Below are 25,948 nucleotides of genomic sequence, written 5' to 3' on the forward strand. Positions count from 1 at the left end.
GCCTGTTGTCACGAAAAACGAAAATTTGACTACGGCTAGAATTTCACGAAGCCAGGGTTTAGAATTTAGCCGATTATAACCGTGTACGGCTTTCTTATGCACATGCGCAGTATTCGTGGCAGACGAAGATGATGGTCACATTATTGTCACAATTCTATCTATCTCAAATAGAATCGGATCGTTATACGTGCCACAGCCACACCGCCACTAGCATAAATATTTAGCAGCGGGAATATTCTATTACAAATTATAACTTTTAGTAACTACTACAAAATTTCAATTTGGATTAAAGAATGATTTGAATGAATTTTGATAGAAATTTCTAAATAATAATGACACCATATATCCTCAGGCACGTGCACCCATAACTAAAGCTATAGTGTTCACGTCGCTACTTAAAAAGATGTTTAAAAAGTCCATATCATTTTTCGCTTTCATTAAGCTATTTATTATGACATGCATACTGGGAAAATTTGAATCCACTATAAATAGAAGATATTCTACATTGCAAGTATTATTAAAAATATATCCGAGCTATATTTTTGCTTCATAGAATGTGTCATTTTCTGCTCAGAGGTTGGAGTAAATTTGAAGATTACGGACTAGATTATTACATCATATCATGATTAATGTTATGTCATAAGCAATAACAGATTTTAGAAGAATTATCGTATTCAGTTGTTAACTATTACTATAAAATTGACGGCCGAAATAAAAACCAAACATATATTATCAAACCTAGTACATATACTTGCCAGTCGCTTGAAGATATTAATAGCACCTGCATTGACACGTTATTTAATTAATGAAGTTATTAATTAGGTTATTATCCTGATCGCATTCGGGCACACCTCTTCGACGTCCCCCGTTTTCGAGATATACTCTGGTTTAATTAAAACATCATCATCCTGCTGAGGGGGGGGGGGGGTGTAGGTGTATATGCGTACCTCGCAGCAGGGAAGCCAGTAGACACCGAATATAGGATCGGTGTTTACATCGCGCACACACGCATAGCTCCATAATACATAACTACATAACATAATACATAACTACATAATATCAAGAGTGAATAATAATAGATTAATAGTATAATAGAATAATATTATTATTCACTCCTGATAAAATATAACGGTTTCCTAACTACAGGGGGGTTGTGTATATGGATAGGACACGGCAAGTATGCAGGTGTAGCAGTCACGCATCTCCGAAACAAACATGTTTTTCTGCTAACATACGAACAGGTGAGCTGTGTACGTGTGCTTACTTCGAGAAGGGGTATTCTATAGATAATATCCGGAGGGAATAACAATTAATAGACTATAATATAGACTAGAATAATATTGTCTTGGCAACCCTCTAATTAAACCATCTTTGTTTTAAATTCTGGCCAATAAGCTACATGCAGAAGTAATCAACTGATAAATGTTCTCGCTCACAGCGACCGAAAAACCCATGATTCGAATTTTTTGAATTATTAAAATATATATTATTTTTGCTATGCGTTATCCATGAATAGTATATACTCATATAGTAATCAGTAAATATTGTGTAATTGTATAATATGATTATTAAAGCTGTTTATTTAGAATTAGATACAACTTATATATTTAATTATGTCACCTTTTAAACTTGTGCGCATTCACCCTAATTTCTCTACGCCTACGATTGATACACAATTTAGTGAGAAACTGATACTAACTAGGTGATATGGGTAGATTTGTGTCAAGTATTATTAAAGCATGCATACAAGTTCCGGCTATAACAAAACGATAATCCAGCAATTACTTTTCCTTGAGTGCGTAGCGCAATGAATACACGATCCCGGGCACGCACGTAGACGAAAGCTTTGCAGATAATATGCAAGGCACATGTGAACATCAGGGGTCCCATAACACATGCTATAAAATACAGGGATAAGATGCTCAGGTCATACATTAGACATCTGGGGTGGCATAAGGGCCCAGATTGAAAATGGCAGACATCATGTGGTATTGCTGTACTGAACTGCACAGACTTCCTCTCGTGTGACTCTTATTTTACTAAATTTCTCGTTACTCTTTATAGTAAACCCAATAACAATATTAATGATTGCGAAAAATGGTCCTGGTTAATATTATAGCATAAAAAACATGGTATTAAATGCATTTCACTCAAATGGCACGCATTGATTTTAACTGGGTTTAGTTCTATGTGATAATGTGGCAGATGATCATCTTACTCTCTATTCTGATAATAGGAAGCACAAGAATATGTATATCATTTAACGCGGGTGCTTTGTGCTATCGTGATGGTGTATTGTGCGCGGGTGTATTAACGCGGGTGTATTGTGCTATTATTTGTAGACCTATATAGTTATCATTATTCACCAATCAGTACGCTTTATCCCATGTGTTGCATCTATCCTAGCATATGCCGATATTTGCGTTATTCCGAGTGAGTACTTTCTAAATTAAACTATAGAGCTGTCTTAACAATCATTGAAATTTCGTAATTCGTAAAAATATGTAAAATCGCGCGTTTTAGCTGGTTGTCACTAGAACAAAGTGCAAAACAACGAGCATAAACTCACACGATTTAACGTCCACTCAGTCAACAAACTCTAATCATCTCATTTACGAAACTATCTCAACATAAAATCAGGCTAACTTTGGAAATAGCTGTAGGCGGTATCTTAGGTAAATACGTTCCTACGACAAGCAATGAAATCTTATGTCTTATAGCGGTACTCATAAAAACAGTGAACATACACACACTGTAGGCTGCACCGTTTGGTAAACACTCCCATAAATTAATTAAAAGCTCCTAATAAACTTCGAATGTTTACAGAGGATCCCCGGGTCGCGAATATACAGTGTCGATTACGTATACTGCGCCCATGGACGCGAACATCCTAACCTTTCCTAACATCGCTCGTTGATACCTGTGTAGTTGGCATTACGTCTATAATTATCTTCCGCTTTTGGCTATCCAGGCTATAGTACTAGAGCTAGTATAATGCTAGCCCGACCAGGCTGTGTGACTAACGTCAATATACACACTCTCTTGATGTGTGACCGTTTCTTGGAGCTAGTATAATGCCAATTGCATAACTAACGTAGTGCTAGTGTTTCCCAGTGCAACACAAACTGTTTTACTTATTATCTATTTTGGCTAACGTGTGACCGAGACGCCATGCAATCCGTTTGACAAATGAGATTCTATCAGTTTATGTGATGCAATTTTATGGCAGTGTGCGTATGGCTAGGCTTTTCCCTGCTAACAGTAACAGTGCTAACACACTGCCTTGGTTAATTTACTTATATTTTTCTTGGGCAATCCTGTAGTCACAGCATTTAGTTTTTGGAAGTAGTCATAACTTAGTGCAATACTGAGTCTGAAGCACCGAATGTTGAATCGGTACTGAAATGTTGTGTCAGTACAGTATCATAGTAACGTCGTATTTTTTGTCATCCACAAGTGTTATTAGCAGGCTTATATAAGTTGAGAAATGAACATTTTGAGCACAAGTAGTTTTGGCCAGCAAAGTTAGTTAATCGTATATTTGTGCCGCTTCGCATTGTTTGCTTCAAGTGTCCTATGATTGCCGGATCGACTTAACAATCCTGCTGGCTCAATCTTGTATTTCAGAAGTTGGTCATTTTATCCATTGTTTTTAGTGTAAGTTAAAAATCTTATTAATTAATTATGTTATAGGGTCCCTGAAAAAGGTAATTGAGAAAGTTGCAGTGGGGGCAAGCGTGAAAGAATTATGTGAACTTGGTGATAGCTTGCTGACAGAAGAAACAGGAAAGGTATTCAAGAAAGAAAAAGAAATGAAGAAAGGTAAACCATGTTTGACTGTAGCTGTAAACATGTAACAAACTTTTCGGCTGTATTTTGTTGCCAATCGCACCTTCATTTTCTACTAGGCATCCTCATTGCATTGACATTTTTAACAGTCACAGATTGTCTTCAGATATATGTGAATTCTGAATGCAGACTTCTTTGTGATGCAATTAAATTTGCATTTTTGTTGCGGAGGCAAGTATGTCAACACCGATCAAATGAGTGAAGACCTGTATGTTATATAATCTGTTAATAACATTATTATACTTCAGGTATAGCATTTCCCACCTGCATTTCTGTCAACAACTGCATCTGTCACTTCTCTCCTCTTAAGAGTGACAATGATGTGATACTCCAAGATGGTGACATGGTTAAGATGTAAGTTTTGCAAATTTCAGATCATGGAAACAGGGGTAGAAATTAACTTTTGACAAGTGAGTCCAACGGACTCCCTACCCTTAAAAAGAGGGAGTCCGCAGCAAAATAAGGGAGTCCGCTGTCTGAAGTTCAAAACTAAAGCATACCAACAATAACGCTTGTGGTTATTTTGACGACTCATGCGATGCATGTCTGCCAAATTTTCTTTGGACATTTGCTGAAAAAATACGGTAATTCCACGAGGCCGTGCTCTGGAACGAACTAGTTAGTATATAGCAAAATTTTCAGGGAGTCACACGGACTCCTGTATATGTCAAATCAGGGAGAATTTGACTCCGGACTCGTGTTAATTTCACACCTTGTGGAAAAAGTGCCCTTTCTGGTTGTTTAATCATGTGACCTTGTCTCGATCATAACATATTGTACCATAGTGCACCATAACAGCGGAACTTGTTTAATTTTTTCAAGTTTGGAATTTTATTTGTAATCGTGTTGTTGATTATTCCGTATAATCTAGTGAATAGCAATTGGATCGAGATTATATTATATAATTTATATATAATTTTTACATCCTAAAATCTTTAGCGGGTGGCACTGTTCATGATGGCGTGTATGGAAATCATCTTGAAACATAATTGCATTATTCTCTTTGAGGAGTTTACATTGGAAGAATGTAGAAGATCGCGTAATGTCTTGCAATGGGTCGGGGGATTATGAAATATTTCGGTGAAATTTTTAGACAAATTTTCACTGCCATTTCTCACTAATTCTTCACAAATGAAATAGAATTTATTATGTGAATTGATATTGATATATCAATATGTATATATCTTCAGCTCTGATACAGTAGTCCTTACCGGACACTACTAACCAGACGTGCTGGCTACAAGGAGCCTTTGTCGGCGTACAGTTCATCTCACAATTTCAACCACAGGGTGAGTCACAAAAACTTTTAGACAATTTGTTTGTTTGATGGATGCTACAAAATCTCCTTCCAATTCCCTAAACGCATTGCCACAACCGATCTCTCCACACAGATTTCTCCATTCTCTGCCATTATTCCCATTTTCCAATATTTTTAATTGCTCACGAATTATATACTATCCTTATTTCCCAATATTCATCTCTGTCCACCGCAAAATGCATACCAGTCGCCATCTGTACCCAATCAATATTTCAATTATATTGAATATATTTCCCAATATTACCGAAGAAATACAACCCCAATATTCCCAATATTTTTCATTGCGCACGCACATAAAAATAATTAAAAATCTTTGTTCACTGGAAAACCCTTTGTCATACGGTACACCAGTTGTACCCAATATTTCAATTATATTGAATATATTTCCCAATATTACCGAAGAAATACAACCCCAATATTCCCAATATTTTTCATAATACACACGCGCGCACGCAAAAAAAGTAAAATTAAATGTTATAAAGACATTTATTACACACGAGACACGTATATCAATTATGGTTTCCCAAAAAATATGTTGTACTGGGAAAGTTGTTGTTGTTCTCCGCTCCGGCATCGTAGAATCGTAGAGTTGTAAAGTTGTTGTTCTCCGCTCCGGCATCGTAGAATCGTAGAGTTGTAAAGTTGTTGATCTCCGCTCCGGCATCGTAGCAGCGTCGAGTTATAATTGTTCTTGAAGACTGACTTTATTAGTAAACACAATACAAATATATATACAATACGGCGACTTAGGCACCCAAGCCTATGCCGTGTGTCTCGCCTCTCCCACTGGGTAATAACTTTCTTATGATCTCTCGTCCGTGCCTATTTATACGTTTCCGAAAACCGCCCGGCGACTTTTCAATCGGATCGGTTTTTCGTCATTATCGGCCGGACCTTGGCTTGTAGGTGTGGGGCGTCGCGTCACCCATCCCCGGCGCAAGGTGTGACGTGCCAAGCGGCGCATCCTGTCGCCACCGTTTGGTGACTACAATAAATAAACAAGGATGTCAACGCGGCCGAAGCCATACAAAGCTCATGATGTAATGTAGACGGAAATATATATATATATATATATTATATATATATATATATATTATATATATATATATATTGCGGCAACTCGTAATCAAATCGATTGAAAGTTCAATCTATTACGAAAACTATATGGCTAGTATATTGCATTCCAGTCAAAATCGGATTTCACCCGCTTCATGACATCAACCAAATGGGAACAAGTCAGCATAGTGTTGATACAGCTATCATTTAATTTTGATGCAACGTGATTCACGCGGATAAAAAATACGGCTCTTTCTCGCTATCGATGTTGGGGGATATTGCTATGTATATACTTCATGAATATTGATATATTTGCCTAAGCCGTCTCTATAAATTACAATGTTTCTGTCGAGTTTCGTGACGAAAATTATAAATTCGCTATTGAATTATGCCGGTTATAACCCTATCTCGCCATGTGCGGGTTATAATAAGTGCGACCGCAAGCAAATACATTACTGTCCACAAATGCTCGTATATCACCTGCATCCGCCAATGCTCAGGGCCGTAGCTAGCAGGGGGGCAGGGGGAGGGGGGCAGCTGCCCCCCGTCAAAAAAGAACCCAGCGAAGAATAATGAAAACTTAAGATTAGAATATACTCGCTTAACCGTATGGGGAGTTTTAAGTATGTAACCTACTTGAAATGGCTGGAAATGGCATTTCAGAGCTTCTATATTTCAAAATTTCCTGGGGGCATGCCCCCAGACACCCTTAAAAGCGAGCGCCGCCGGCGCTCGTTCATCTTGCCCCCCATACATTAATTCTTAGCTACGGCCCTGATGCTGCTCTTCAGACAGCCGATACTGCTGTGATATCAATGCGTTATCCACGCTCATAGAAATAGCAGCGAAGGTCGTGACGTGGTGGCTCCAGTGTCGTACGCGCGGCTAGACGTAACTCGTGTGATCGTAACGCATCTTCACGTGCACATATGGTGGGCCTAACACTGAGAATACAACCACGCGTAGGTATCACAAGCCTTCACTTGCCGACAAGTTAATGAGAAATATTCCTTTCCAATGCTACTTTAGATGTCGTGTGTCTCATGTATCGTGTTCCATGCAAGCGCTACCTATAGGGCGACGTGCCAGTTGAGCTGCGCATATTATGTTGATTTGTGGTATGACCTCTTACTATTTGAGCATTTCCTATGACGACTGTAATTTTATATCTCTCGCTCTTGGCATGGCTCGTCCGACCATCCATTCATCTATTTATGTGTCTATAATCTAACCACCTATCCAAAAGGCTAAGCCATTAAAAATGCAGGGATGAGAACAGCAAGAAAGGAAAAAAAAGGAAAAGATAACGAAGGACAAGTACGAGGCGGCGTAGCCGCCAAGTGGGGAGGGTGCGGGAGGGGTGCCCCCTCCCCCAAGGGGGGTGTGAGGGATCACCCCAGAATTTTTTTGAGAAAAATGGACTCTGTAACGGCATCTTTAGGCCATGTGGAGATACATTCTAGCTCAATTTAGGTATTTGCAAAAGCCATACTTGTAATATAATATTATTTTAACAACAGATTTGAGGCCTTCCCCATGACCTTTTGTTGCTAATCTAGCAACTGTACACAATGGCTAACAATATACATTAAACTGGTAAAAAAACAAGTATAACATTTCTTTCAAGCATGAATAATAAAAATATAAAATTGTCATGCGATATAAAAATTTACTCAAACCATGTTAAAAGTTCACAGGTAGTACACTAATGTTTACCTGCCTAGCAGTTTAACAAATTAAACATACAACGGGCAGAATTGGTTGGTGCTGAAGTCAAAACAAATATTAATGATATTATATTGGATTGATTGGAATAGCCATTTGAAACAGTAATAGTCATCACCCCTATTTTTTATCTTTTTCCTTTTTTCCCCACCGGATTTGCACGATTCACGCGGCTGTCAAATCGGCGGAATTCCGCCGATCGGCGGACAATTCTCATCCCTGAAATGGGAGAGCGTAGGAATGGTCGCAATGTACCAACTGCGTATAGGGGGCGCCACGCCGCAACTAGCAGCTGCGTGTATGGGACATTATAATGTATAACCCCTGACGCAATTATGAGTTCTTACAAAAAATGTGTTCCCGAATATTCTATTCATTCAAAATAAAGTTCTGTAGGCTACTCTTCTGCTTGGCAGGGTGTCATGCGTGACTATTTCTCCCGCCACTTCTGTCCAACCCACATGCACGTTGATTGTGGCACTGATTCATCATTGGGAATAAAAATGATAACCTGCTTGCTAAACTCGCTGTTATCATTTACATATTTTCTTGTATATTATCTTATTTAGCAACGCATAGTAACAGTTATCGTTTAACCCCACTTTAAGGTTCCGCTCTGATTTTTGTGTGAACCCAATCAGATCAAGCAGGTAGGCAGGTAGGTAGGTATTCATGGGACGTTTTGTTGTTGTAAATGTATACTAGTTTATTATCTCATAATTTTTCTTGCGACTAATAGTATTAATTGGCACTACAAGAAGGCGATTAAATTTGACGAAATGATTATAGTTATAAGTGTAACCACACGCAGATATGTTCTTATTTTGTCTTGTTTGCTACGACGTGACAAAATGATATATATGCACTGTTTATCATCATATATATCATGTTGTATATGCACTGCTTTGTACTGTATCACTCAAAATTACCATTTTAACTGCCCAACACTATTGCACTTTTCAATATGTTTATATCTATACAAATGTGAGTGTGTGCGAAATATGTTATGTTTGTAATGTGGGTATAATGGTGTACGAACCGAGTGTCGAAAGGATGTGCTAAAAGGGTACTACTTGTACAAAATTTGATGAAGCTTTTTTGTGTGTATTTAGTTTTTCTTCATGTTGTTCTGCACTGCTTTGTACTGTATTCACTCAGGAAACATCATTTCTACCGGCTAAACATTTACCGTAATCAGTTTACCTGTACAAAATATGCTGAAGTTTTTTTCTCGTTTATATTTGTTCTTCATGGTATATAGCACTGTTTTGTATTGTATCACTCAGAAAGCTTCTTTTTTATTTTTTTTTATTTTTTTATTTTTAATTGTTCAACACTTTACTTGTACATAATATGCTAAAGTTTTTTTTTGTATATATTTTTTCTTTATGCTGTATGTAAATGTTTTGTACTGTATCACTGTATCACTCAGAAATTTTGGGGATCGTGGGTATATTTGCTATAGTTTATAGTATAGTATGTACAATGTTATGTTGGACCACAATGGAAATAAGTGTGTTAGCCACGCTTTTTGTGTTTTCATCCTCGATAATTTTCTAGCTGCATTTTGTTTATTTATGCTGTTATCGATGTAATGTATGCTTTGTTAATTATCGAAATAAAAAAAAATAAAAAAAGTGACCACGACTGTGACGCTTTGGGATGCTCATTGCAGTGGCGCGAAAGAGTGCAATGCTGCCCCCTGGTGAGTATTGCGCTACATAACGTGCAAAATGGCGGACAAGGATGAAAAGGAAGAAGAGCAAACGATAGCTCAGGATTCCGTTATCACCAAATATAAAATGGCTGGTGACATGGTGAATCGTACGTTTTATTTCGCTGCATCGAATAATTAAAAATTAATAATGCTTTACATCGTCAATGTTGTTAGAGTGTTTTCCGTAATGACCAAGTCTAATGGTGACATCTGGCAAACGTTCTGCATCCCCCACCTGGCCACCAATGGCACCATGGCCATGCCGGCTTTTTCATTGCATACCATTTACATGTTTTACCATGTTTTTTTGCTTCCAGTAGCACGTTATATGCCTGTTTAGCTGTTGATCGTATAAGAATTTCGCTTTCTTAATCTATACAAACTCATATATAACTTGTTATAAATCGCTATTGCTGATACTGAGTGATTGTGATTTGATTATCAATATCATCACGTTTGTCTGGTAGTGGTAGGGGCCTATAGCGCTAGATACAATAATATTAATGTAACCCAACAAGAGTAGGGTTACAACGCGAGCCTATTCTTTTCTTTGGAGGACCCTGAGTCGCATTGCAGCAGGGATCGAATTTATGTGCTTTTCGGAGACTGGGGGAACTCCCAAAACTAGTTTATTCTAACAACGAACCTTTCTCCCAGGCAATCTTCCGGGACTTACCATGTGATACAGATACTCTATATTAAATATCTAATATATACCTGTTAGTGTTTAACAAAATGGCGGAAAAGCGACTAGAACCGGTCGCGAGGCTTATCTGACGGATCGATTTGACGCTGACTAGCGCATGCGCACCCTGCGTAGAAAAAATATTCCAAATGTTACAAAAGACCGGGCTGTATGGAGCACTCTTGTGTGAATGATCTGTTGAGCCATTGTGACGTACTAACTTCGCCAAGCCCTCCATCAAATCACCACCGATCCAGAAAAGGGACACCGTTTAAATTCGACATAAATAGCGCCGCCGACTCGTGCATGCTTAAGCGCCTAAGGTCCACGAAGGTCGCCGAAGGAGTTTTTTCCGGTAACAGCCACAAAGCCCGCGAATAAAAATGTCGCTGAATATACGATATTGGCCGTTATATCTATTAGTGAGTTGAAGAGATGGCAATCAAATCGTGATCGAGATATTAGAAAGCCCATTTGAAGGAAAGAGACTCTCCAATAGAGAGCTATGCAATTGAGCCGACCAGAGAGAGAATAAAAGGTGTATCAAGGTGTTCGATTGCATTTCAAGGAATAAATTAACGCATCCACCGTGGAGTTGCCTAAAGGTCTGATCTCGCAGTGCTACGTGTCAGACACTGAGAGTTCTTATCGCCACACACCACCAAATAAGAGTAAGCTCACCATGCCGCTACCTTGGAGCATGAGCAAAATATCAACGCACATCGAACAAAAGCAGAGGTCCTCGACTGCCGCAAAAGAGAAATGTAACTAAAACGCTAACATCGCCGCCGCTGCTCTCGCCGAGTATGCGCAACTTAACCTGGCGCCCAGTAACATAGCGCCCATATACTTTCTAAGTTGTGTAGCAATTTGGCGAAATTATGGCTTTCCGATAGAATCTAAGGCCATATAGCATCATGGCATGCCCTTACCCCGCTAGTCTAGAGCCCACAAACTAAAACGTCCACAGAAGTGCCAAGCATGTTCATGGCGAACAACAGGAGACCAGAAGTCTAAGACTACAAGCGACTCCCAGTAATAAAAAGGCCCAAATAAGTCGAGTGTGAATAAAAATGCGATAAATACAAAAACAGCGAAAGGAGTTAACACTGAGAATAGAATGTAGGATGGTGCTAATAGATAAAGTAAGCTGCGGAAGCGTAGCATCCTATGCAGCTCGATAATCTTTGTAAACAGGTTATATTAGTTATATAACAGAGTAGTTGTGAATACATAGTAAGTCCCAGATAGCGGAGAAAGGTTCGTGTTTAGAATAAACCCAGTTGGATGTTCTAGTCTCGAAAAACGCACCATAAAACCCCCCTGAGTGAATCACTCAGAAGCTTCTCCAAAGAAAAGAATAAGCTCGCATTGTAACCCTACTCTTGTTGGGTTACATTATTGTATCTAGTATAGCGCTAGCTCTATTACTATAGCCCGCGTACAGTTGCTGCAGGCCTGCGCAACTGTACGCGGGCTATAGTACTAGAGCTAGTATAATGCTAGCCCGACCAGGCTGTGTGACTAACGTCAATATACACACTCTCTTGATGTGTGACCGTTTCTTATGAGGCTAGTATAAATGCCAATTGCATAACTAACGTAGTGCTAGTGTTTCCCAGTGCCAACACAAACTGTTTTACTTATTATCTATTTTGGCTAACGTGTTGACGCAGGGGACGCACTGCAATCCGTTTGACAATGAGATTCTATCAGTTTATGTGATCAATTTATGGCAGTGGTGCGTATGGCTAGGCTTTTCCATCTAACAGTAACATGTGCTAACACACTGCCTTGGTTAATTTACTTATATTTTCTTTGGGCAATCCTGTAGTCAAAGCATTTATTTTTGAAGTAGTCATAACTTAGTTCAATACTGAGTCTGAAGCACCGAATGTTTGAATCGGTAGCTGAATGTTGTGTACAGTACAGTATCATAGTACGTCGTATTTTTTGTCATGCCACAAAGTGTTATTCACAGGCTTATATTAAGTGAGAAATGAAACATTTTGAGCACAAGTAGTTTTTGGCCAGCAAGGTTAGTTGTAATCGTATATTTGTGCGCTTCGATTGTTGCTTCAAGTGGTCCTGACTGATTGCCGAGCAATCGACTTTGAACAATCCTGCTGGCCTCAATCTTGTATTTCAGAAGTGTCATTTTTATCCTCAGTGTTTTTAGGGTGTAGTTAAAAAATCTTATTAATGAGATTATGTCTATAGGGTCCTGAAAAAGGTCAATTGAGAAAGTTGCAGTGGGGGCAAGCGTGAAAGAATTATTGTGAACTTGGTGATAGCTAGCTGACAGAAAAGGAAACAGAACAGAGATATTCAAGAAAGAAAGAAATGAGAAAGGATAAACCATGTATTGACTTGAGCTGTAACATGTCAACGACTTGTTCGGCTGTCGTTTTGTTGGCCAATGCACCTTCAATTTCTACATTCAGGAATATCCTCATTGCATTGACATTTTAACCAGTCACCAGATTTGTCTTCAGATATATGTGAATTCGTGAATGCAGACTTCTTTGTGATTGCAACTGTAATTTGCATTTGTTTGTTGCGGGAGGCAAGTATGTCACACACCGAATCAATAATGATGAAGACCTGTAAATTGTTATATAATCTGTTTAATAACATTAAATACTTCAGGTTATAGCATTTCCCACCTGTGCATTTCTGTCAACAACGGCATCTGTCACTTCTCTCGCTCTTAAGAGTGACAATGATGTGCATACTCCAAGATGGCGTGACTATGGTTAAGATGTAATTTTTGCAAATTCGATCATGGAAACGAGGGTAGAAATTACTTTTGACAGGTGAGTTGTCCAACGGACTCCCTACCCTTAAAAAGAGGAGATCCGCAGCAAAATAAGGAGCCTGCTGTCTGGAAGATTCACAGAACTAAGTGATACAAAAACGAATAGTATCGTGCTTGTGGTTTTCGTTGACGATTATGCGATGCATTCTGCCAAATTTCTCTTTGGACATTTGGCTGAAAAAATACGGTACATTCCACGAGGCCGTGCTCTGGAACGAACTAGTGTAGTAATAATGCAAATTTTCCAGGAGTCACACGGACTCCCTGTATAGGTCTAAATGCAGGGAGAATTGACTCCGGACTCAGGGTTAGAGTCACAGAGAGAGTGTGTGAAAAAGTGCCAATCTTTCTGGTTGTTAATCATGTGAACTCATTTTTGTGTTTTTTTTTTTTTTTTTTTTTTTATTTTTATTTTTTTTTTTTTAATTTTTGGGTGGGTTCCTCGATCATAACATTATTGTACTCATAGTGGCGCCATAACGCGTGGACAGCTAGAGACTGTTTAAATTCTTTCAAGTTTGAATTTATTTGTAATCGTGTTTGTTATTATTCCCGTATTAATCCTAGTGAATAGCAATTGGATCGAGATTATATATATTATATTATACTATATATATATATATATATAAATAATATAGTAATATACTATATAAATATAATATACTATATATATATAGTATTATATATATATATAACATATATTATTATTATTCGGGAGTGATACATTGAAGAATTACAGTCGTGAGAAACATGTAGCTGAACTGAAACCCTTTCAGAGATCTCGGCGCCCATCTACATGGCTTCATCGCGGTCGCCGCTCACACGCTCGTCGTCGGCTCGTCGTCACAGAACAAGGTCACCGGGCGAAAGGCTGACGTCATCATGGCTGCCCACCTCGCGTCCCAGGCCGCTCTGCGGTTGGTGAAACCTGGCAACGAGGTGTGAAGCGTCTTGTGTCATGCGCCGCGATTGGATTAAGTGCGAGTAGGTGTCGGGAAGCGTGAAGTGTGGGCGATTAGATTGAGGGCTCTCTTGGGGCACCGTCTGTGTGAAATGTGGGCGCGTGGAAGCGGCATAGACAGAGTAGTAGAAGCGAGATCCTAACCCTAACCAGTAAAATGTTATAAAGCAATGTGCGAAAAATGCAAATAAATATACTATAAGGTGAAACTATATTGATAGAGTGTGGGTAGCATGCGAGTTGCGAGTTGTTAATTAAAAAATGGATGAGAAAAACTTCTTCTTACCAAATTTACGGCAAAGATACCGCAACGAAAGTAAAACCTACAGCAATATGGTTTATAAACTGGCGAAAAGAAATGCTATTTGGGTCTTTGAAAGACAAGGATTACTAGATTAAGACACTTAATGACCAGGACTGAAGCAGTTGTTCAAAAGTGGATAATTCGGTGGTGGATAATTCGGTTAATAGTGATTTATCCAGTGGATAGCGCTATCCACTTTAGAACAACCAGGGCCAGGCTGTTTCGACCAGGCGCGTAGCCACTGGGGACCTTGAGCTTGCATGATTCCCTCCCCCCTAGAATTCACTTCTAGATCCGTCCCTGCATAATGGGAGTAGGCGAAATGGGAATATTGCCGATTCTGAGAGTAGACGAAATGGGAGTAGGCCAACTGGGATGTTACCAGTTAAACATAGGTGACATTTCTTGCTGATCAAGCAGTCGACTCTAGGGCTTTGTTAGAGGTACGGTCAGCCGGCCCAAACAGCCAACCTATAGTTTTTTAACCGTTTTTACGACAGGTAATTCACGGGAAAAATAGTAAAGCGTTGAGGTTAAGTTAATAGTTAAGCATTGACTTACTAACGCGAGTGGCGAATAATAAATATCTGGCAATGCTTACTATCCCAGTACCCCACTCGCAACTCGCAGGTTACCAACGCTGATATTGATATGAGGCTCAGGACAAGTGAAAGTCTATGTCGGACAAGTTATTCGTTTGGCTAGTTGCCTGATTGGACAACTAAAAAATTTCTAGTTGTGTAATATTCCTAACATCCTTTGAGCCAGGTCGCTATCGTATGACATTCTCATATTATATTTTCAAAGGTCGCTGAAAAAAGCGGCCCGCGAGGCACGCATCTGTGGCTGTACACATTGACGCTGCATACGTGCCTGCTGGCTGGGGGCAGCATTGATTGAAGTAGGGGGGGGGGTCGCATGATTGTTTCGGTCACATGGTGCTAATCACTACTGAAATGTAGGGGGTGGGCACCGCTGGACTATGAGAGAGCAACAGCAAAACTCTTTCCTGGAATTGAGGGAAAAGCTACAATTGGGAATGACACACAAGTGTGCCGGCACGCAAAAATAAACGTGTGAATTTCATTACGATTTTCCATGGATTACCGTTCTATAATCATACGGGGCTACGTAGGCACGCCCGCAGGCATACACGCACGCGTAACAGGCACGCGCGCATGAATCAGAGCAAGCAGCTCAGACGACGTAGAGGCACTGTATGACTCGACTGCCCGACAAGTGGGAGCCAATGCGCAGAGTGAAACAGTGTAATGGACTGTAATAGTGTATGCTACAAGTGCGCGCTGTGACTACGCGTACGTCGTCCGGTTCGACAGTGCAGTACAGTTGCATTTTGTTTTGTTTGTATTGTTTCTTGCTTTGATATTTCAAACCTGTCGGCCTGGAATCCAAACCTGTCGGCGATTTTCAAACCTGTCGGCCAAAAACTCAATCCTGTCGGCGATTTTCAAACCTGTCGGTGAAAAACTCAAACCTGTCGGCCTTGCATGTTAAACCCCTCGTGGACCACACTGCATTATATACAATGATTTATCTTTGTTTTTTAGAACTCTGCAGTAACGGAGTCCATCACAAAGGCTGCTGTAGCGTTTGATTGCAAGCCGATTGAAGGCATGTTGTCCCATGAGCTGAAGCAGCATAAGATCGATGGAGATAAAGCAATCATTCAGAATCCAAACGAAGCTCAAAAGTAAGACATCACATTACATATACCAGACACATGAATTCTTCTCATGTATCCGTCTTATTGCCCAGGCAGTACTGTGCACTTCTGCCAGTATATTGTAATATTTTGACTTTTTTAACATAGCGTGATTTTGACAGGTCGATCAGGTTGTTATAGTAAATACATAATCTCTTGAAAGAATAGATAGCGTCTGATGAGCAATGGAATAGTGTTGTCGTGTAGTTTCACATAGATGCAAACATGAAAAACTTTGTCCTTACCATCCATATCACGAACAGGTGAAAATGAAAGTGGCATTCGTTTGGTGAACTAGAATGCTATGCAAACTAGTCGTAAATTACACGGGAAATTGTAATTTATAATCATTAACTTCCAGAAAGGAGCACGAAAAGTGTGAATTTGATGTTCATGAGGTGTATGCAATCGACGTCATCATCAGTACTGGAGAAGGCAAGGTATGAGGCAGTGGTCATCTCCTATTTTATATAGAGTCAATGAGTAGAAACGAGAACAAACAGATTAGACATTGTTTTCCAATGAGAATTCCTGCGCAAATAGTATCATCATCATACGAATATATCAATATACACAGGTTTCTAGTATTATGATGTAAATGTATGAGAAAAATGCTACGGTTAGCACATACCAGGTAGAACAGTTAGCATTGCTTATATTTTAAAACAGGGAAGGGAACAGGATACTAGGACCACTGTTTACAAGAAGACCGAAGAAACCTACCAACTAAAGATGAAGACATCTAGAGGTATGTGGCCTAAGTAGTACTCTGGGTATTATTGCAATAGACCTAGCTGATCTAAACTAAAAGTCATATAAACCTTTTATGGTATGAACATAGTACATAAAATGTCCAGCTAAACTTTCAGGTGACTGTTCTTTTAGTTAGCAATCTTCTCACTTTCATTAAGCATACAACTATCTTTATAAATTATTGGTGGTTGTATTGTTGTGCATCGTTCTGTCATTTATCTATGATGGGTTTATACTGAGCTAAATGACCCATGAACTCGACGAAGGTAAAATGTTTTGTGTTGATATGATTACTCAATATGCAACTCTTCTTCCAGCATTCTTCAGCGAAGTGGATAAGAAATTTGGAACTATGCCATTCACGTTAAGGTAGAGGAGACTAGATATTTTACCCTTAACTCAATATACATTTCTGGTTTAGTAAAAATAATTTAAATGGGAAACACTATACTACTACACCGAATAACACCTATTTAAAATTTTAGTGACACCATTCCACTGTGTTCTTGCTACTCATGTTGGTTTATTTCATGGTTGTAGGGCTTCTGAGGATGAGAAGAAGGCAAGAATGGGGGTCATCGAGTGTGTGTCACACAAGCTGCTCGAACCATTCAACGTGCTCTACGAACGAGAGGGTAGGCATTCGTACAACTGCTGCGTTTCAAGAAGTTCTTATTGGCTACTGCCGCCTGAGTAACCCGTTATCGTTATAGCCTGGTTGTGTATCCTAAGAAAACATGGATTGACATAATTAACAGGTCATTTATAGTAGTACCGCTCACACTATTATCTGGAACTGTTAGTATTGCTTGAAATGCTATATTTTATTTAGGGTACTTGAGTGTAAAACTGGTTTTACCACGTTTTTTTTATCTTAAAATGTTTGTCTTGTGAGACAAGAATGTCTCCCCTTCCTTAGCTTTCTCCGTTTGATTTTCATTAGCCTAGCATTTCGTAATATATGTTAACATATCCATTTGCTTTCATTTAGCTGTAAACTCCCTTTGATCATGATTTTTTTTCGAGAAAGATTATTTGTGTTACAAGATTAAGTCTAGCATTTCTTTACTGTATCTAAATTGAAAGGAGAAAACTATTAAAAATGATATGAAGGTATTATAGTATTATATTGTTTAGTTCTGATATGAGTACGCTTGTGTGCGTAGTAGGTACATGAGTGATGCAAGGATGTGCAGGTTGCATGTCAGTACTGTGTACCTATTAATGTTTAATTATAACATATTAATTAATAATTATTATTATTAACTTATTAATTATAACTTACTAATTATTACTTGCAGGGGAATTTGTGGCACAGTTTAAGTTCACAGTCCTTCTCATGCCGAATGGGCCGATGAGAATTACCGCTGGGCCCTTCGACGCTGACATTTACAAATCAGAAAAGGCTGTGACGGATGAAGATCTGAAGGTAAAGCCACCATTAACATTATTTTCATATTACCTCTCATTAAAAGTTCCAAACACTGGTCAAGCAAGGTGAGTGAGACTTTCCTCCCTTGGGTAAGATGCATTCATAGTAAAACATTTCCAACTACCACTACTTGCTTTACTTTTGATTAAAAATTCCAAACACTGGTCAATAAAAGTCTATTTATATAATATAATACTTTCCTCCTTTTGGGTAAGGTGCTTTCATGTTGGTAAATTGCCAACTCCCACCATTGCCACCTACTACCACTCGTGACTGCTTCAATATTATAGTGCCAAGTTTTTGTTTCAAGTAACAACACTTCCTGTTGTTTGTAGCACAAATTTAGATGTTCAAAGTGGTAAAAAGCTCTACATTGCTTCAAGAGCTAATAATACCTAGAGTGTACAACGGAAAAACGGGAAAATAGTGCTATTTCACGACATGATTATTCTACTTTGCCTGCGAGTCTAGAATAATTTTATGGTACTGCATTAAGCAGAATTCTTTGCTCTCTAAAACAAGACCAACCGCTTGTCAATAGAATACTCCTAGGCTGAGATATTGGCTCCTAAACCTCCCCTCCCACAGGCATCACAGCGCCTCGAATCCACATCAGTCAGCAACCTACACGCCTCTAAGGTTGCTTCGTGAAAGTTCGGTTTTTCCGCCATAACTTATATGAATGAACGGCATTTCGTTTATCATAGGTGACTTTCGGGGGCATCGCCTATGCCCTTATCTCCCATTATCTTTCCTAGCACGGCTAATGCCCGTCATGATGGAGCCGGCAATGTTTTCTAAATTAAGTCTTTACAACGCAGCTCAGTTACTATATGGTGTAGTAAAAGTACCGAATTTGGGCATGTGACATCAATTATCAGCGTTCCAAGCGGTGACGGAAACCGATAGCCAAAATGCTTAGGGGCGTTGAGGTAGCTGACTGATGTGGATTCGAGGCGCTGTGATGCCTGTGGGAGGGGAGGTTTAGGAGCCAATATCTCAGCCTAGGAGTATTGTATTGACAAGCGGTTGGTCTTGTTTTAGAGAGCAAAGAATTCTGCTTAATGCAGTACCATAAAATTATTCTAGACTCGCAGGCAAAGTAGAATAATCATGTCATGAAATAGCACTATTTTCCCGTTTTTCCGTTGTACACTCTAGGTATTATTAGCTCTTGATTGCTTCTATTTATGATAAATTTTCAACTGCGGTGCAAATTTTATTTCATTGTGAATGTGTTTGCAGGCGATTCTTAGCACACCAGCCAACCGAAAGGCAGCAAAGAAGAAGAAGAAGAAGGCTGAAAAACAGATGTTGGCAAGTGGTGCGCCACCAGCTTGTCCTGCTGGTGATGCACAACCTAATGCAGAAACACAGGATGCTTGATAGACCGTCTAGTATTGGTCAGGCAGTGTGGGTGCATAACATATGCATGTGAGTTTCCTAACCTCACATGTAATGTAACCATGCGTGTGCGATGTGTACTCATTACCACGGCGCCAATGAACGAAAGCTGTAGGTATCGTAGATGGTTTTGTAGATGGTATGGATACGTATGTGATGGCTATGTAGGGTAGGTGGCTTTGTATACTGACGGCGCACCGGTTGTGTTACGATAAATTAAGTCGCTGGTCTTCGTCTGGAGATGCAGTGGCAGAAACCTCGGCTTTATTGCTTTAAAATTCCTTCTGGAGATTATGTTATGAGATTTTTTGTATTCGCATTAGTCAAAAATTAAATGTTAAATGTTTGGCAACAGGAGAGTGGTTATGGTGCAGGCCCAATGAAGTCGGTACTGGGAAAGCGGTCGTAAGTTGGTTGGCAGTTACATACAGTGCATTTAGTCAGGTTCAACAGCTGATTAAAATGCAATTTAATAATGGTTATTGTCGCATACAATCACTGCATTATCAATTCTGGAAATAAAAAGTATTTTCTTACAGTACCATGAATTGGTATAATTAGTACTTTTGCATGTTTTTGTAAATGTTGATGTCTACGGATCACTTGCTTTTTCTGATATTGTGTTTCCTCACAAAATGGTTTTGATCAGAAGAATAATAAGGAAAAATTGGGTCAATAAAACTTAACGAAGTAATAAATTTTATTCAGCTTAAATGCATCTCACATAGAAATACTAAGGTTGCAATAGCTTGAGCAAGTGTGTAAACTAATAATGAGAGTAGTGATATATCACCTACAAGTTGAATAGAAATTTTATTTGAAACATATGAACAGTCTTCCACACAAACAGACAAGAACTGAAAACAAATTTATGCCCAATTTATGAGTATGAGCTTAAATAAAGGTTTGATACACTTGGCAGTATTGATATTGATAACACTAGACAGAGGGCACTCAAAGAGAGTGCATACCTCCGCGAGCATGTAACATGTATACAGCTGGCTCGCTGCTGCTGACTGGAAGCCCTAAGGCGAGCTGCTGCTGACTGGACGCCCTAAGGCGAGCTGCTGCTGACTGGACGCCCTAAGGCGAGCTGGCGCTGGATCGATCGGTTGAGCGTGTGTATAACAGCTGGCTCGCTGCTGGCTACACACACATGAACACACACGCGAGCGATTGCATGAGCTCCGTTTGCGCGGAGCTAATAACACTCATCAATGTGATGTAATTTCAATTGTGAGACATCTTAATTCACCTAAAATGTAATGATTGCTTTATAATTGATCCATGTAGAATTCAAATTATCTCATTTATACTGACTAGTGCTCAAGACTCCTGGGTGACCTTACTATATTCACATAGAACCAGTTGCTTCAGTGTATCCATGACAACAAACGAGTCTGTGCATTGTTCTGTTTTGTTTTGAACATGGTGTATAAGTGTTGAGAAGTATCGCTTTTTTCCCTCTTTATACTTTCTCACAGCTTTTGGATTTTCATCAATGGCAGTCTGGCAAAGTCGTAGAATCACCTCATTGTCTGTTATCTTATGCCACTTGTTCTTCTCCACTATGGCAGCTGGATTTAGAGTTTCGCCTTCAAATACCATGTCGACAAGTTTTGCACCTATATCCCATGTAATTTTGCTAGTGTCAATAAGGTCACAGATTTCCCCAACACGCTGAGGAGCCAAGTTGCAGTCTGCGATTGAGCACTTTGCCTTGTACACACACCGCAGTACATGCTTCAGAAGTATCGTGGCAGCAGTCTTAGGCAAACGATGCGGAGCATCGCGTAATATCCCCTCAAAATACTCCATAAGATTGACCTCACTGCTGAGCTTGATAGCATCAGCCCACGGCAGCCCGCACACATCTACTAGGTGCGTTCTCTTCGCAGCCGGCAATGTGGGAATGCTTGCTCTGATGTCGTCAACGTTTATCACCTGGTGGGCATCTAGGTGAGACACGGCATCGGAGCTATCGTATATTCGGAGAGGAGGTAGGTTCGGTTCGGGCATGAACCTGTAGTCTTGCTTCATTTCTTTGTCGCGCATCGAAACGGTGCGTCCGGTTTTAAAGTCGAACGCCTTCGTTTCGTTCTCGACTTTGCCGCCGTCTTCGAGTAGTTCGATTTGCCTGGAGATTTCGTAATCGATGGCTTTGGCGACGAATCGAACGCTATTCAGGTTCTTGACCTCTGTACGAACTCCTAAAGGTTCACCCGGTCTGTGAACACTGATGTTTGCGTCTACGCGTAGCGAGCCTTCGTCCATTCTGGCATTACACGTGCCGATAGTCTTGAAGATCAGCTGCAGCTCTTTGATGAGGCTGGCTGCTTCTTCGCCGTCGCACATGTCAGGCGCGGTGACTATCTCCATCAGTCCCACCCCGGCACGGTTCAGGTCTACTAACGTATAGCCGTTCTCTTCGTCATGCAGACTTTTCCCGCTGTCCTGTTCCAGCTGCAGTTGTATGATTCTCACGCTGAGTTCGCGCGGTTCTCTGTACTTCGGCACGGCCGGGTTATAAACAATGCAGCGACAATAACCGTCTGTTGCGATTGGCTGTCTCTGTTGGGTGATCTGGTACCCAGCAGGCAGGTCAGCATAAAAGTAGTGTTTTCGATCGAATTTAGACACTTTGTTGACACTGCAGTTTAGCGCTAAAGCAGTCATAACTGCAGCTTCTACGCATCGTTTGTTGATAACAGGAAGAGTGCCTGGTATAGCTGCATCGAACAGCCCCACTTGATTATTAACTGGGTACGCATATTCTGTACCGGACCCTGAAAACAGTTTCGATTTAGAGTATATCTGTGCATGAATTTCAATGCCTATGACTGCTTTCCACTCCCTGTCATGTTTTAATCGTGTAGCCGCAACTGACAGGCTTCTTGCATACCAGAAGTGGCCTAGTTTCTTAAACGAGTTACGTTTGAAGATGTTTGTGATGATCACGCATGCCATTTTCAATGCTCATTTGTTTATTCCTACAGATGGCGCAGCCTATACTCGATAACAATTTTAAGTTTATTGCCCGCCGTTTACGAATTATATTTTGTGTGTATAAATCGAAGCATTACACCTTCACAGGTAATTTATCTCACACTTTATGTTTTATATGCTCCACCAAACCCCTAGTACACAACCGGCACCCCGATACGCATTTTTCTTAAGCCGCCGTTACAGTGCTCACAGTGTCACAGTGACACTCACAGATGATAGCCCGACCTAGCTCTAGTACTATAGCCCGCGGATCGCTGCCGCAGGCCTGCGCAGCGATCCGCGGGCTATAGTACTAGAGCTAAGCCCGACCAGGCTGTGCGACGGATTGTCTATTCTAACCCTAAACCGACCAGGCTCTCCGACTGTTACACGACGGAGGAGCCTCTCGCCACGTAGTCACGGTAGTGTTAAGCGAGATGGGAACTTATGGCTATTCTAACCCTAGCAATACCGTTTCTTGGAGCTATCACAGTCACAGACACAGTCACACTTATCGGTTCAAGGATAGAGAACATGGGTCCCAATATTGCAATAAAACCAATGTCATTTACATCAATATAAATATAATATTATATCAATATATAATACTAATAGGTTAGGGTTATGGTTAGGGTTAGGATTAGGGTTAGGGTTAGGCACATTGGTTTTATTGGGACCCAAGGCCATGTTCTCTATCCTTGGGCCCACTTATCCACCACAAGTTCCCTTCTCGCTTAACAGTAACACTACGTTGGCGAGAGGCTCTCCGACTGTTACACGTCGTAGGAGATGTACCCTCACCCTTACAATACATTATACATGTCACAGTCACAGATAGCCCGACCAGGCTGTGCGACGGATTGTCTATACATGGGGTATTCTAACCCTAGCAATACCGTTTCTTGGAGCTAAGTCACAGATAGCTCTAGTACTATAGCCCGCGGATCGCTGCCGCAGGCTCACAGAGTCACAGAGTGACAGACCGTACCCTGATTTGGACGTATTTCCGATGTTGTAAATCTAAAATATAAAAGCTAGCTCTTAGAGGTTTAGAGGTTTCTTCTATGTGATTTACCACCTTGACAGAGTGTATGTATTAGTATTAGTATTACGACATCAGTTGGCTGAAAGTCCGGGTACGGTGGGTCCGGGGACAATGCAGTGTACGCAGCGACATCGTATAGTACCCCGAGGTACTTTCCGATATGTCGAACCGTACCCAGGGTACCCTCCGATAGTACCCTGGGGGACATAGACCTTATGAGCACCAGGGAAACCTGACACTCACGTAATCAAAGCTGAATTTGTCACTTTTCTTTGTGTAGAAAGTGGACTATTTTTATTTAGTTAGATATCTATAGAAGCAATGTAAACTGTATACTATATACTTCAAGATTCTAGGCACTATAACTTTTGGATGTGCGGCAGTATTAAACTATGCATGGGGTACCGAGGACTGGAGAGGAGAAAAACGAAAGTAAAACCTTTCCCAGAAACTCCCCCAACATTCCTAGAGCTTGAAATATATTATTTGGCCAACTCTAGCTCATAGGGTCTATGTCCCCGAGGGTACTGCCGGAACGTACCCTGGGTACGGTCCGGTATACCGGAACGTACCCTGGTAACTATTTGATATGGTTATAGGGTTAGGGTTACGGTTGGGGAGTAGGCGTAGGCGACTCCCTAGACTCGTTAGTGGAGTAGGCGAGGTACGGTCTGGCATATTATATAGTACCAGCTAGGTTACGTTCCGGCAGTACCCTGGGGGACATAGACCCTCTCAGCGGTAGTAGGGCCTATTTGGGAATGTGCGTTCATATTATTTTCAGTTTTTTCTCACTCTGTCCCAAGTGCCTGTGACCTAGCTTATCTGTTATACTTATAGTTCTACAATCTGAATCTATTGACGTATTGTTGTTTCAATCAGGCTTATTGCATCTTAACAATGTGTCAGGTGACTGCTAACAGGTAATATATCTACATGAGAAATATTTAAGATATTATTTTCTGTAATTTTATCCAGTATGGAAAAAGGCTACCGTCAAGCAAATTTTGGAGGGGAACGTAAAGCGAAAGTGGATGTGTCCAATCTTCCATCGCTGTTACAAGACTGGCTGCACCGTATGAAGTATTGCCCTCGTCTTGGCTCTTCATATCCTACTGAGGAAGATCTGGCAAGGTATATGGCAGTATGATATAACATATAATCACTAACGTTTTCAGTCTTGATAATTGCTTTTCTTCTTTTCTTCTTACTATCTGAAAATATATATATATATGTATCAGGAGTAGATAATAGGCCCTATTATCTACTCCTGATATGTATGCTGAATGTTATTTAGTTAATTTACAATTAGTTTATAATTTACACGTGTAATTTCAGTACATAGAGTGATATGAACAATTCCCTTGAATTGCACGTTTTTAAAATATCGAAGTGATTATTTCCCCGGCCGCCGTTTTTTCCCCGATTATTTTCGTGACTATGCTGCTGCGCAAACCATAACGTCCAAACCAGAAGTAAGGGTTAGGGTTGCGGCGGCGGCCCACAGGCGGAATACAGCGGCGGCGGGACACTTCGGTCTGCCGGAGAATTTAACTATGATTTTCAGCACTGCTTCTACGGCAAAGCCGGAGAAGCAGTGCTGAAAACGTACACTTGTTTCTCCAGCGCCGGAGATCTAACAAGAAAATTTGTTCTTAATTCTCCGGTGGCCGGAGAACTAACGATGGTTTTCACGGCTGCTTCTCCCAGCCTTTTAATATAGACATATAATAGCTGGAGTAGAGAAGAGGGGAAAAGGTTCCTATTATATGGTTATCTTACTTATCTACTAATAATATTGTATGTTATATAATATAATAGTGTATCATTGTATTATTTACATTGCATAACATGTTTGTGTTCTACAATAATTGCCATATATGCAGATTCACTAATTATTTATATAATGTCATTATGATTATTTTTCAGTTTGTGTAAAGGTCCAATGGTTGGAATTTGGAGTTACCTCATACAGCATGTGCATCACACAGAAACAGTAAATAATGTTAGAGGTAACCTAAAACTGTATCCTTGTGGAGCAATATGGCTCTTAGCATGTTTAATGTTATCTAAATTTATACGTAAGTGATTTACTTGAGCTCAAAAATACTAGTATATTTTTCCGGCACGGACGGTAGGGCGAGCGGCGAAGGCGCGAAGCCCTGCTAGGGGG

The 25,948-nt window shown here is 40.1% G+C and overlaps 3 protein-coding genes across 3 annotated transcripts in view; 2 read left to right on the top strand and 1 right to left on the bottom strand.

Annotated features, from left to right (window-relative positions):
• Positions 1-1,707: 1,707 nt before the first annotated feature.
• Positions 1,708-20,302, top strand: LOC106820413 (proliferation-associated protein 2G4-like). The gene is made up of 12 exons (XM_014824933.1): positions 1,708-1,711; positions 3,530-3,535; positions 3,694-3,822; positions 4,098-4,203; positions 13,945-14,107; positions 16,002-16,144; positions 16,518-16,596; positions 16,826-16,904; positions 17,227-17,278; positions 17,450-17,544; positions 18,211-18,338; positions 19,587-20,302. Exons 1-12 carry the CDS (start codon positions 1,708-1,710, stop codon positions 19,725-19,727), a joined length of 1,125 nt encoding a protein of 374 aa, XP_014680419.1. The 3' UTR covers positions 19,728-20,302.
• Positions 20,303-20,948: 646 nt separating this feature from the next.
• On the bottom strand, positions 20,949-22,712 carry LOC106820424 (glutamyl-tRNA(Gln) amidotransferase subunit B, mitochondrial-like). The gene has a single exon (XM_014824945.1). The coding sequence runs from the start codon at positions 22,710-22,712 to the stop codon at positions 21,072-21,074; it is 1,641 nt and encodes a 546-aa protein (XP_014680431.1). The 3' UTR covers positions 20,949-21,071.
• Positions 22,713-22,749: 37 nt separating this feature from the next.
• Positions 22,750-25,948, top strand: part of LOC106820441 (HAUS augmin-like complex subunit 5) — a 15,563-nt gene continuing 12,364 nt past the window's right edge. Inside the window, exons 1-3 of the mRNA XM_014824959.1 lie at positions 22,750-22,838; positions 24,754-24,909; positions 25,705-25,800. Coding sequence (XP_014680445.1) covers positions 24,755-24,909; positions 25,705-25,800 — 251 coding nt within the window. The 5' untranslated portion in view covers positions 22,750-22,838; position 24,754. The remainder of the gene's footprint in view (positions 22,839-24,753; positions 24,910-25,704; positions 25,801-25,948) is intronic.

This window comes from Priapulus caudatus, unplaced genomic scaffold, assembly GCF_000485595.1.
Source record: "Priapulus caudatus unplaced genomic scaffold, Priapulus_caudatus-5.0.1 Scaffold41, whole genome shotgun sequence".
Classification (NCBI taxonomy): Eukaryota; Metazoa; Priapulida; class Priapulimorpha; order Priapulimorphida; family Priapulidae; genus Priapulus; species Priapulus caudatus.